Source organism: Pleurodeles waltl, chromosome 7, assembly GCF_031143425.1.
Source record: "Pleurodeles waltl isolate 20211129_DDA chromosome 7, aPleWal1.hap1.20221129, whole genome shotgun sequence".
Taxonomy (NCBI): domain Eukaryota; kingdom Metazoa; phylum Chordata; class Amphibia; order Caudata; family Salamandridae; genus Pleurodeles; species Pleurodeles waltl.
This window is the reverse complement of record NC_090446.1, coordinates 1,325,398,376-1,325,412,154: the sequence shown is the minus strand read 5'-3', so window position 1 is coordinate 1,325,412,154 and position 13,779 is coordinate 1,325,398,376. Positions and strand designations below refer to the sequence as shown.

The window sequence follows — 13,779 nt, the reverse complement described above, 5'->3', positions numbered from 1 at the left end:
ATGGTATGACTTGCAACATATAGTTCAGTTTTCTTTCTGCCATTGGTTAGGAGCCCGAGGCGGAGGTAGATAAGACGCAGCAGGTGAAGTGGCACTGGGGCTCGGGTCAGTGAGGGGTCGTTTGCATCCCAATTATGGCTATTTTTTACCTACCAGGTGTCCAATCTGCATGCTTGCATTTAGGCCCATAGCACCCTTACTACGCCACTTTTGGGGGCAGTCACAGAATATTTGTGCGCCTCTCTCCTCCTCATCTCCCTCTATCTCTCCTTGTGTCTGTCGACTCCCTCTCTCCCACTCTAGGCGCGCAGGAAACCCCGCGCTCCCGTCCCCGGGGGGCCGGCCCGCGCTGCGCGCAGGTGTCTGTCTTGCGCGTCTGTGGAATGCGCGCTGCAGTGTGGAGCGCCGTCTTCTGGAGCCAGCCTCGTTTTCTGAGCTCTCTCCTTCTCCGCTCGCCTCTCCGCGCCTCCTTCTCTCGTTTTCTCTGAATGTCATCGCTCACTCCTTGGTAGAAACCTAAGCTTCGCCTCACTCTCACTAATTCTAGAGCTCCTTTTCTTCAGTTCCGTTCGGGATCTTGGCTGCGCCGTTCTCCGAGGGGGCGATGGCTCAGGTGTGCACGGGCTCCGACGCCGAGACGCCCTTCGTCAAGCCGCTCTTCTGCCGGAAAGGCGCCTTGAGGCAGAAGCTGGTCCACGAGGTGAAAAGCCACAAGTTCACCGCGCGCTTCTTCAAGCAGCCCACCTTCTGCAGCCACTGCACCGACTTTATCTGGTAGGGGCATCCCTGTGGCTTCACGAGTGTTGGAATGTGAAGGGGGAGGGATTGTCCTGGGTTCGACTTCTGATTGTGTGCATGCCAGGGTTACCAGGTGACACCAAGTCACTGTACAACTGTTTGCAGCCATAAATAGTCTTTGCTTCATCAGTGCATCCGTGGGTCTGAAGACTTAATTCGGTTTCATTAACCAGTTGGACCAAAGCAACCGATAGCAACGCACCCCAAAACTGAGTCACGGGTGAAGGCACGGATTCATTCGGTGACCCCTTGTGTAGATGACAGGTTGACGGGGAAGCTAGTTGTACAGTAATGTGGTTGAATTTTTTGACACACGTATGCTATGGTAAGACATTCGGGATGGGTCGGGGGCAGTTATGCATCAACACGCCGCTGTTGTTGTGGAATGTCGGACCTGTGTCGGTGGACCGTACGTGGCACTAGCATGAGAATGGTATACCGCGGGCAGCATCCCCGTACAGTGCCGGTGGGGTGCCTCCGAACGGGAAGATCCCGAAAGTGCTGCCCACGATGCTGCGCGGCATCCCTGCTCTCCTGCAGCATCATTGCCTCGAGCTCACCAGCGCACGCAGACGAATGGCATGATCACTCGGGAAACCTAAACAATTCCATGGGTTACCTCAGCAACAGCTTGCAGCTCATCATGGCATTCCATCGCTCTGTCACGGCGCCTCATGCCTGGCTTGTACAGTCCACTCGCGTAACAGAACTTCTACACAGCTCTTCCAGGGCATCTCCACCCTCGCTTTCCCTATGCCCTGTTAATTTGTGCGTGGAAACTCCACAAAGCTCTACCAGTGCACCTCAATCCCGAGTTTCAGAGTCCCACAGAAGGTACCTCATTCCTGATTGGAAGCAATGCTCGCTATTCCGTAGCCACTTGCTCTCCTGAATCTGACCAGAAACACCCGAAGAGCTCTGCCAAGGTACCTCATTCATGAGTTACAGCAACTCGTGTTATTTCATAATTAACAGTCAAACACACCGCTCACCCAGTGAACCTCTGTCTTGACAAAGTGAAACCCCGCTGAACCTCGGTACTGACACCACCGACAGCTCCGCCAATGCACCTCACAACGGAGATCTGTTCTAATACTGTAATGCACACGGCCGAACCCCGTGCTTCGCCTGTATTTGTTCTTTAAAACATCTGAGATCCGACCCCACGCTCCCACCATTATTTCATTTTGTAAAACAGCACTCGAAATTGAAAGCTGAGGAAAGAGGCCAGAGCTGTGGTCTCCCTTGGAAACAATTAATTGTTGTTCTTTCTTCTTGTTGCAATCAGTAGAAGAAACATTTTGTAACGAGCTGGTGGAATTGGTGGGAGGAAGGAGGGGGCTTGAAGGGACAAGGTACAGTCAATTATTCGAGACAGTTGTTCGTTCCTTGTGTAGCATAAACGTAGCTTCAGACCAACAGGGCTCCTTCTGGGGCTTGCACCTGGGGCACCAAAGTGGCCACTCCTGTGATCTCATAATAGCTCCTTTTAAGTGATCTTTTTTTAAAAGGGTTGTTCAGCCTTTTGTTAAAGGCGTTCGTAGTGGTGAGATGAATGTTTAGTTTAGGGCTGGCCGGAGGATGGTGGGGGTCACCTTAGCCCCCTGACGCTTCTGTGAAATGCTGCGCCTCCTGAGCGTGGTTTGCAGTGCATGTCCCATTATAGCGACCAGCCACACTGACAACTGGTGTGTATAGTTATGGGCTTGACCATAACTAGTTATATTTCCATGTGATTGTCCTTCAAAGGATGCCAACACATGAAAGAATCACTACCTTCGGATGTCATTGCATTAGCATTGCCCACACCACCACAATACCACTGTTGAGAAACTTGGATCTTAAGGTTTGAGCTCCCCAGAAAAGGAATCAGTAATAAAATAGAAGCAAGTATTCTTGTAATCCTGAACACCCAGATTCCAGAAGACAGTGCAAGCTTTGGCGAGCATCACTGTTCTCAATGCTGCCATCTTGAGGGAATCTTTGGTGACCGGTGCATGGCTAAGGACCTTCCCTCCTCGGTGGGGTGGGTTCTAGATCAGGATGAACATAGGATTAGCCTGTGGTGTGTTTGTTTAGTCTGGCTACAACTAGGGGCTGTGTTCACCTGTTTTGTGTTCACTGTCTGGACAGTTAATGTGCCCCAACTGCGACTGAAGAAGCGATCTTATGTGATTCACCAAGGCGAAGGAAAGGGATCCTTGAAGCAGAGTTTCCAGATTTATAATGGATGATTTGTCAGGAAACAAATTGTGGATGAACCAGCAACATGTCTGACACCGTCAACCACACTCACCTTTATCTTTTTCTTCGTGGTACCAACTCAAGAATACCTCAAATCTGGAACCGTTTTTTATGAAGAAGATCAGGCAGGATCTTTGAAGTTGGTAAATGAAACTTTATTGAAAATTCTCTTGTCATCGGCTATCATGGCTCTCAACTAAGTGCCTTCACTGCCACCAAAGCTTTGTCCTGATCAGTCTGGCAACACTCAATTGGAGGTGAAAGCACTTGATGGTCCTTGACAATGATCACAAATGCCACATTAATTCCCAATTAAAAAAACAACTCTGTGTGCACTTCATTTCCATAAAACCCCAGGATAAGCATGTGTGAAGTTGCGTCAAGTGGACACAATGTCTCAGGCAAGGGATTTTGGGTTTAGTATGGCCATACATTTTTGAGGAATGCCCTTGGATGTGTGAGTGAGGATGGTATCTGATTGCTTTTAGTATGTTGACTGTTATGCAAAACGTTGCTTTCCCTGTGTGATGTCATTGGTTTAGAAAACTGACTGAATGTGTAAATAAAGCATTTTTACCAACTGAAATGCCATCAATGAACTTCCAGGCTGAGGGCGATGGGTGAAGTGAGGCTTGTAGGTTTTTTTGGTGATGTGCGAGCAATAGTCTAAATTTATGCTACTTTGTTATATTGTTGGCATTTGTATAGCACACAGGTTGCATGTTGATATTTTGACTACAGAAAGATGGTGCTACAAAAATATCGAGAAGGTATGTGCGTACAGGTAAGTATAGTTTTACTAACCTAAACTCCATATCTACATAACTTGATTATTTTATATATATAATTATGAAATAACATATATGTTGAATTAAGTCCTATAGTTAAATATACATAGTTATCTTACCTTATCGATATTTTGGGCCTGGATATTGTGAGCACAATATTCTGACAGCGTAATATTCTGGAGTCGATATTAAGTTGGGATGTATAGTGCACAATATAGGATAGAAGAGCTAAACCGTGGCATACCCGTACACCTTTTACTATTTCGTTCTGTACTGCAGTGTGCAGTATTGTGGCATGTTAGAACTTTGCCGACCGTATGACGCTACATTGTGTGCTATGTTTTTTCACGCTACGCTGTGCTACTCCTTTATGTTCTACGTGCGCCGCCGGATCGATCATTTAGTGCACTTATGAATAGCAGTACATTTTCAAAAGCACGTTCTAAAGCACCATGCGAACCTGTTCCCCTCTATAAATACCCCGACACCTGTTCTCCGTTTGAGAGAGTATGGGTGTGGCAATACCGCTCTGTCCCAACGTAACCTCGGGGTCACAGGTCAAGCTGCACACAAGGACATCTCCCACCAGGACACTTTGGTACCCTCTTGCATTGCATTTCGCAGTGCCTGCTCCCGCCCACCTCTTTCCTCCGCTCCTGGCTCACGCGCAGCCTCGGGTTACAGGTCAGGCTGCCCTCGGTAATCTTTCGATGGGGGCCCCTCCTCCTTCCTGCCCCCGCCCACCTCTTTCCTCCACTCCTGGCTAGCGTCTCCCCGCACTTCCCAGTTCCCATCTTTCTTTCAGCGCTCCTGGCTCGCGCGCTGCCTCGGCACGCGCCCCGCTGCTCCTTGGGGACGCCCCGTCCCGGGTCCAGCAGGTACTCCCGCGCTTTAGCGCGGTAACTTTTGCTTTAAGTGCACAGCCAGCAGTTTGTGACTGCGCTATTTCTGGCTCTTCCTCCCCCAGTAGGGGAGAGATTGGAGGGAGGATTGCTGGATCTGACACTGTGTAAACCACTTAACACAATCCTCGGCAAACAAGCGGCAATGGGCTTTTAATTACAGCGTCGACACGGTCCTCTCTTTGGGGTATCGTTCAGACGTGTTATTTTAAAATAGAGCATTCCGGGACCTCAGTGAGCACCACTCCCCCCGACCCCAAGCTGCGCATCCTGCCCCTTGCCAGGGGAAAAGACGCTGAGGGGTGGGCTGAAAGCAACCCACAGCCTTTCCTGCTCAGACGTATGAAATATTGAATTATTAATAATGAAAAACATCTTCAGACAAATCCCTACATGAGGTCAGACTTATAAATGAAATAAACCGATTAAGACAACTCTACGGATAAATGCACCTGCTGCAGAGATCTCTGTGGGACATGCAAGTCACGGGTTTGAAACCTATATACGTGTTCCAGTGATCTGGGCAACATTTTCACATACCTCTATATAGCATGTGAATCAAAGGCTAGATTTCACAGTTCTGTAGTTCAGTGGGTCATTAAATCTGCTGCATAGATCTATGTATCCTCGGGGCTATTGGTTCAAATCACAACAAGGCCGCTTAAGACTTTAATTCTTATAAAGGGTCAGCCAATAACATTACATCTTTTTTTTAACAATCGAAAGTTTAATCTGTGAGAGGGCATTTTTCAACTGTATTTAAGCACAGCTAACTTTGCAATACGTCTTCTGTTTTTAGGTCTGACATCTTCGCCAGCCTAATGTGAAAAACAAAACAAGGAATGCATAGAAATATATTTAAACATAAACACAAGGGGTGTTGGGCAGCCATCTACATTCATTGGAGTGCTGAACTATCATTCTTATTGTGGGCCACCCACCATAGAGCATGGAGCAACGGGGAGCCCACTTCATCCAGTGGCTTCCTGATCACGTGCACAGTAATCTACAAAGGAACGCACATCAGTGCAGGGCTAGCGGGTCAATACTTTACATTACCAACACGATTTGCTTTTCATTATTTTGTTAGTCATCTTCGTGTGCTTAAACTACGGCTTTAGGTTACAGTAATTCATTGTCAATAGCGCCCTTTCAGTGTGCAAAAAGGATACATTTTTTCTCTGATATGCATTAAAATGAAAAAAAGGACGATCAGTACTAGCTGTAAACACGTACCTGGAGAAGCATCCAAACTGTTCTATAGCAATAATATGCAATGGATATTTTATTATTGTTATTATTTTTATTATATTTTTGGGAAGCATATGACCAGCATGTGTACATGGCAAAGTATTTTATTTTTTCTTCTTCATTTTGTGGCATATGCCTGCAAGGAAACAAACAAATCACACCATATTTCTAAAGCCAGATCTCTTGGCTTTGCCATTTCTTGTCATGTCTTGTCGAAGGATGACCAGGACACAGACTGCATTCCTGAGCTCTATGGGGGTCTCTACGAGTTGCAGCTTTTGTCCTTAAGCAGCAGGAATGTGCTCTCAGGAAAACACAAAGGAAAGAGGAGAGGAGGACGGAGGAAAGGAAAGCAAATTATAAAGGAGGACAGAGGACCAGAGAAGTGAAAAATACTAAGAGCAAACCGAACAAGCATTTGCAATGCAATAGGTCTCGCATTTGCAAGAGTTAGGGCTATTGGCATTGCAAATGCATAATTTGACTTTTCTTGCCACATAAATTGATTGGTCAACCCTGCCTCATAATTTTGTCTTTTACTGCCACATAATTCCGCTGACCCTGCATATAACGAAAGCACTTCCATTTACCACCTTCTATCTGCTGCAAAAATGAAAATGTTGCCGTTTACCATCCAATTTAAATCTGCCATGCTAATTCCAGTAGAATACTAGTTTCACCACCCCACCATCAGAGTTGCTGGCTGGCTAACACAACTTCCCCCAAATAAAAGATTCAAGACAGCCACAGAGTAGTAACAAGAGAAATAAGAGAATAATAAAATAGAAGGGTCACCCAAACATATTGGTCTGAATCATGGTCATAATTGCAATAAGGAGAGATTAATAAAACATATACAATCATCATGTAAACCCATAAAAACCCATAAACCCATAAAAACGTTCATCAGAAATAAACTTTTGCCATTAGACTGTAATGCTCAAAACATCCCCTAGAGGGCACCACAACAAAACTAGCTGACCCTCCCGCCCTGAGCCCTTCAACCGACCTGCCCTTGAAACTACCCCTTCTCCTCCCCCAGCCTGAGGCCTAAAACTTTGCCCCTTGCTAAAAACCTTACCGGATCCCAGCGCCCCTGCCCTCAGCCCTAAAACTGACCCCAGCCCCCCAGCCTTGATACTACCCCAAACCCCACCCAAAACCACATCCTGAGCCCAAAAACCTTGCCCCCTGTCAAAAACAACAATCTTGGCCCGCACCTACCCTGAGCGCTAAAACCACTCCACCCCTAAAAACTACCCCCTCAACCCAGCCCCACCCCACTGACCTCTCCCAATCCTTCCTTTTCCTTTTCCTCTCTCCACTCTCTGGTCCCTTGTTAAAAACTACCCAGGCCCAACCCCCCACCCTCAGCCCTAAAAATGCACCTTCCCCCCCCCCCACATATGCATGGTTTAGTCATAGACATGTTCAAGGCACATATCCGGAGGCCTTTGGTTCAAGCAAGTGCTGTTAAACGCTTGTGTTGAAATGGCACACATGGCTTAGCCTTGCAAACCACTATGCGGCTAGTTTCTGTGTGCAGCAAATATTGAAGTATCTTGACTGTAATGCTCAGAACAGCCCCTAGAGGGTGTAGTTCATTACACATTTTCAGGCCTACTACAATAATATAACAAACAGGGCCCTTAAAACACAAACTACCCCCAGGTGTAAAACAAAAGTTCCAGCCACGAGAGACCTTAAAAAGACACTGAATGGTGGGAGGGGGTTATTATTTTGGGGTCCCCACTAACCTAGTATAGGGACCCAGAGATGACCTAGACAGAAAGACTGTGTTGTGCTGAACAGTTTGGTGGTGGTCCCATTGTCTCAGAATCACCACAGGCTGAATAATGAGCAAAAATGTTTTGTAAAAGGAATGATCTGCTAAGCATAATGGGGTGAGTTTCCTGAGTGCAATGAATATTGTAGTATTGGCTCTCCTGCTGTGCCGGGAGACTGGCTTTGAAGTTTTCTGTGCTTTTTTTTCTATTGAAACGGCTGCAGCTTGTATATTTTTCAACTGCTAAACCTGTAAAGCATTTAAGAATGGGTTTGCAATTTAAATGACGCAGATTCGGTAACAATGTGATGTAACTGGTGCTTATGCAAAGCACTCCAATACTTCCCATCGAGTTTGTGCTTCCAACTGCCATGGCCGCCATGAAGCGCAAAGGGGAGAGACAAAAGAAAAATGTAAATGATTTGGTAACAGTGTGACCTAGCCGATACCCATGCAAAGCGCTGCAATACCTCCGATCTAGTTCGTGCTAGATGAAAGTTCAAAGCGCCATGGCTGCCATGGAGCACGAAGGGGAGACAAAAGAAAAAATTAGTGCACACACTTAAGTATATGGCAGATCATGCAATAATCCATGTAGCGGTCAGTCTGCAAGGCATAACAAATCAGCCTTAAGGCAGGACAAACATAACACATTTGCCTAGGAAATCAAGGGAATTTTGAAAGGCAGGCCCAGGAACGACTGAAAGTGAAGGGCATGAGAGGGGCGTGGTTAAAGCCCACAGAATAGATTACAGCACGTCGAGAAGAGCAACGCTTGCACGCTGCTAGGCTCGACCTAAAAACAGAAACAGAGAGATAAAGAGATAAAAGAAGCCATAGCAACTCTCTCTGACAAGGAAACAATTGAGGGAGATATGAAATCAGCACAAACTGATAAAAGGGGAAAAAGAATAAAGGATAGATTATAGATAAAAGAAATCAGAGCTTTCACAAAAGGTCAGAGGAGGAGATACCGACGGAAGAAAGACAACAGTAGTCGCTTGCAGCAGTTTACAGTGTAAACTAGATCTCACAAGATACAGTATATATTACAGAGGACTATGTGTAATCTACAGGCCACTGCTTACAATGCTTGTTCAAGGGTGCTGGAACCATAGTCAGACCCTTGGTGGTTCCCCCAACGTTATGCCACCGAAGTCACATAGATAGTCAAAAATCCAAGCGTTACACAAAGAATAAGTGAAGCAAATGAGCAAGACCAATAGAGCAGGAGCGTGGCAGGGGACTAGCATTTGTTCAGTGGTGCATTTTAAAGCATATTGGGTCAGATGTAAAAAAATGCAATTTTCCATTTCTTAAACAGCAACTTCATATAAATCGCTATTTAGGAAATGGAATATGTTATGTACAGAGATACTGATTTCCTAAAAGCGATTTCCAAAAAGTAGGAATCGCTATTAGGAAATCGACATTAAGAAATCCCATTGCATTTTAGTCAATGGGGCTAGTTAGGAAATGCAAAACCAGGGAAGGCAAAGGGCAAAAGACCTCCATTGGTGCACCCCAAAAGTGGGGTGCACCTGTACAGTACACATATGCCTAAGGGGCATGTGTGTGCTCTATTGCAATTAAAAAAAAAAACACCTTGGGGTGCTTTTTTTAAATTGCACCTGGTTACCACCAACTTGAAGTCGGCGGTAATTACATCTCCTAAATGCCCAAGTACCTATTTGCAATTTCCTATTCTGAAAATCGCAAATTGCGATTTCTACAGGGTATAAATCACAATTTGTGATTTCCCAAAGGCCTTTGTACATTAGAAAAGTCCGTTTTTCATTTCTTAACATCCCGAAATGCTGATTCAGGCCGTTAAGAAATGTAAAAGGGCTTTGTACATCTGGCCCATAGTACCAAATATATGACTAAAGCGTAGTGTGGTAGGGTTCTGCGATTTACAAAGAACACATTTTCCATTGTTATGTCCTCTTGAACTGGCCACTGAATTTATAGTTTTACTGCTAAACATATATATGGCTGACAAACAATAATGTGTGAAACTCTGGGTTCAGTTCATATTGATCATTTGTACAATGTCTGTTTTGATCCTATTGAAATCTTTTTTCTATTACAATTCAGTTACAAAAAAACACATACCTCATTTCTACTTTCCCTGCTGCTGATATATTTTAAAATATCTGTAAAGTTCATGTACAACTATTTAAATGTTGTGTGTTTGCCATCCTACAGCCTTTATGTTCACGATCCTGTACCCCAGCAAGATTGTCACTTGGTTCACATAGCAAATTGTTTCACCATGCATTTAGAAAAGGAGAAGTAAACACAACCTCCATGTTAAAAGAACGGGTACAACAAATGGAACAAGATAAAACAATAATTTAAAGGCCTCTTACTTGCTTATTCTCCATCTGACCCACTTCAAGATTATATTGGGGGTGCTGCTGTACCCCCAACCATACTTCCACCATGTGCCTGTACAAAGATCCACATAATGCCTGTCTGGAACAAGTTATAACCCCAGTTAAAAATCTTAGGGCCTGATTACGACCTTGGTGGAGGGGATTACTCCATCCCAAACGTGACAGATATCCCACCCGCCGTTTTACAAGTTCCATAGGCTATAACAGAACGTGTAATACGGCGGGTGGGATATCCGTCACATTTGGGACGGAGTAATCCCCTCTGCCAAACTCGTAATCAGCCCCTTCGTGGGTAAATGCACCTGCTTGCAGATATCTACATGAGTATGATGGTCACTGGTTCTAGTCATAGTTAAATAGCACCTTCTGGAAATTCATCAAAAATTTGAGTTTTTCCTCATTGAAGCATCCAATTAGCAAGCATTGGCTAAGCTATTAGGTCTGGATTTTAGCAATGGGACTATCTGGATGACTTTGTGTGTTTTGGCTCCAGCTGTCCTCGAAAGAATATCCCTTATTGAAGCAACACCTTGGGCTACAATAACATGGCAGCTGGGAGTAGGGCCTCTTTGCTACAAAGACTGCATTAACAGAATTATGCTGTACTCTCAGATAAGAGTGTGATAAAACAGGAGTCAGAATATTCAATTTATGGTACAATTGGTGAACTTAAAAAGCATGTACAGCAAAATAGTAGGTAGTAGATAATTTTGGCTAAGGGACAGTATTTTGTAGCATCTCTAAGGAAGCCAGTGAGCACACACAGCTTTACTTTGCAAACATAAAAAACAGTAAATCCATCACCTTATAATCATGACAGCAAGGTAAATAAATTGACCCCGTGCAAGCAATTAGTGTATAGCACTATCTTTGACAGATTCAGGCATCAAAACAGCACACCTTTCTTAAACAAAAAGCTGTAAATCCACAATTAAATCGTTGTTGAGTCACCAAAGTACATCAAAGAACAGTCACTGTCTTTTAATTTTGAGATTCAAGTCATATTGCACTTGCAGTCCAACAAAACGACTTCTTGATGCTTCATCACCAAAATCTAATTGGAACAAAAATAGGACAATGTAACCATTCTCAAAAGAACAGAAATACTGCAGGAATTGGGAGAAAAACAGTCCTTTTATAGATTACAGAATAACCTTTCATAAAACTACATATACACAAATAATTCACAACCCCTGAAAATTACTATGGTGCCAATGCTGCAGATACTATAATTAGAACAGATATTAACAATGTTCAGTTGCATCAGGATTCATGACCACAGGTTTTGTGTGTATTTTGACCATTGTGCATCTGGGCTGAACACTTTAATATTTATTATGTAGCAGGGTGATTAATCCCAACATGCATCCTTAAGAAAGCGTTGAGCGTACTCGGCAATAACATAGGCAGAAACATGTTGACCAACTGTAGATAATGAGGATCATAATGAACTCCTTTGTTTTTATAACCTTACCGAACTGGAGGCAGTAGTCTACTGTAATAGCCATAATAGTACAATCGAAAAGTGACAGCCCTATTTGTTTCTAAGGGACAAAACATCTGACAAATTCTGCTAATCTGGGTAGGAGTCTGCCTGTGGCCCGTCTTGGATTTGCATCCTTATCGACGAGAAGCCCAGTAACAAAGCATAGCGCTTAGTGCTGGTGAGAGTTCTTGTCCTTTTAGGATAATATATCAAAAAAACAGTTAGTCTGGCTTCCAAGTGGAGGTATTTCCTACAAAGCATTTTGACCTTCAAGATTTGTAGGTAATTTATGTGTGTCTGCCATCGTTAAAACGCCATGATCTTGATCGATATAAGATAGGGGGTGCGGGGTGGGGCGGGGGATGGACATTTGTAGATCAAGTTCTGAAAGGGGGTGACAAAAAAACCTATTCTTTCTGAACTTTTTCCTGTTGAATATTTTTCGAAGAATTAATTACTTGAGGTCTTCCTGATAGCTAAAGCCGTGAGTGTAGCCATAGCAACAAAGGGGGAAAAAAAAAACACATTGCAACATTTACTCCTAAAATATATCAAAGCCTCACTTTAAATCCTGTTTGCCTCAGCCCTCCCTTGCCACACCCAGTCCCACATGCTGCTGACGATATTGATTTCGTTTTCCTTAGCCTTTTACTATCCTGTAGACACTAGAATGTTCCTCCATTTCCTAGGAACACCTTCCCCTGTAATGCTTCCTCAGGGTAGAATGATGCAGTGCTGACTGCGGCAAATTGTGCTGCTGTGTAAAACACGTAGGTAGACGTACGTCTATGTATTCTCTTTATCTTAATCACTTCTATCGAAATGATACTTTTAATTCTACATTTCATAGTTTTTGTTAGATTCTATTGGGTGAAATCACGTAAACCATGTTTTTGCAAACTAGGTACTCAATAAATATTGGATTCCCATTGTTTTGTCTGAATGCTGGGTGAGATTAGTGATGCTGCCCATGGGTGTGTAAAAAAGAAACCTGGGCATTCTATACATTGAGCTCCCAGGGTATAACATGCACTTGAGGCCACTTTTTGCACCCTCCAGGCACTTTGGTATTACAGAAGGGGCAAAGATGCTTGTATAACCCTGTAATATCGATTGTACCGGTGCAGTACCAAAGTGGTGTGCCATCATTTGCACGCAGGCATTGTGCTATGGAAAAGAGAAATCCGTATGTATTTGCTCCAGTACCATATGCAGATGTGGGCGCAGGGGCAGACATGCATACAGGAGGTGTACTGATTATGCACCACATTTGAGGGCCCATAGTGTTAGTGCACCCCCGAGAGCTCATCTTGGGAGGGGTGTTTGGGGTTTCAGGCAGATATATTCACAGCCTGAGACTTACGTGACTCAAATGAAGGAAGGAGCTATGGCTCCTTCTTTTGATAACATGTTCTCTTCAGCACAGGAGTGAACTAGAACAGTTTAGGCCTGTGCTGATTGTTCACTCAATTAGGGGTACCCTAATGAAAAGTGTACCTGATGTTTAATTTGGCCTCTGGGATCCAGTCTCTAATTGCCTCTTTATAAAAATGGTGTGATCTTGGGCTGATTGCTTTCCCTTATTTCCTTTGTTCTCTTAGCTTCCTAAATTCAGAGTGCTGATCAAAGAAGGCGCATGTAAAAACGAAACCTTTTCCCCTAACGTGTATCTTGTCATTCTAAGATCATTAACTTCCTAGTAACAGTTTTCATTTTATGTAAATTCAATCAATACATTGTTGAGGACCAATTGAATGCCAGGAAGATGATTTCCACTGAAGTGCTGGAATGTTTGCTGCTAATGACCTTTCTGATTGGCTCGTAGTCTCTCTTTGTGGATGGTCTGGTGGGTTCTCCGTAGCTGTCACACATAATGAGGGTTGCGCTGTAGGGGGTCTCATTTTATTTCAATTTCAGAATATTGCTTTGTAATAGATTTTTTTTAGGAGAAACGCACATCATTCATTCGTACAGCCAGGGTGCAACTAACACGCTGTGAATTGGCTACACTGGACAATAGGGTGACGAGGAGTCATGATCACTCTTGTAAATTTATATTATCACACACATGTACCATTCTCTTAAACACATCAGACAGACTAAGGATAGCTTTGCTATTTCAACA

General features: G+C 44.0%; 1 protein-coding gene across 1 annotated transcript in view; it reads left to right on the top strand.

Annotated features, from left to right (window-relative positions):
* Positions 1–225: 225 nt before the first annotated feature.
* The window catches only part of PRKCG (protein kinase C gamma), a 758,936-nt gene continuing 745,382 nt past the window's right edge, over positions 226–13,779 (top strand). The window contains exon 1 of the mRNA XM_069200667.1: positions 226–774. Coding sequence (XP_069056768.1) covers positions 605–774 — 170 coding nt within the window. The 5' untranslated portion in view covers positions 226–604. The remainder of the gene's footprint in view (positions 775–13,779) is intronic.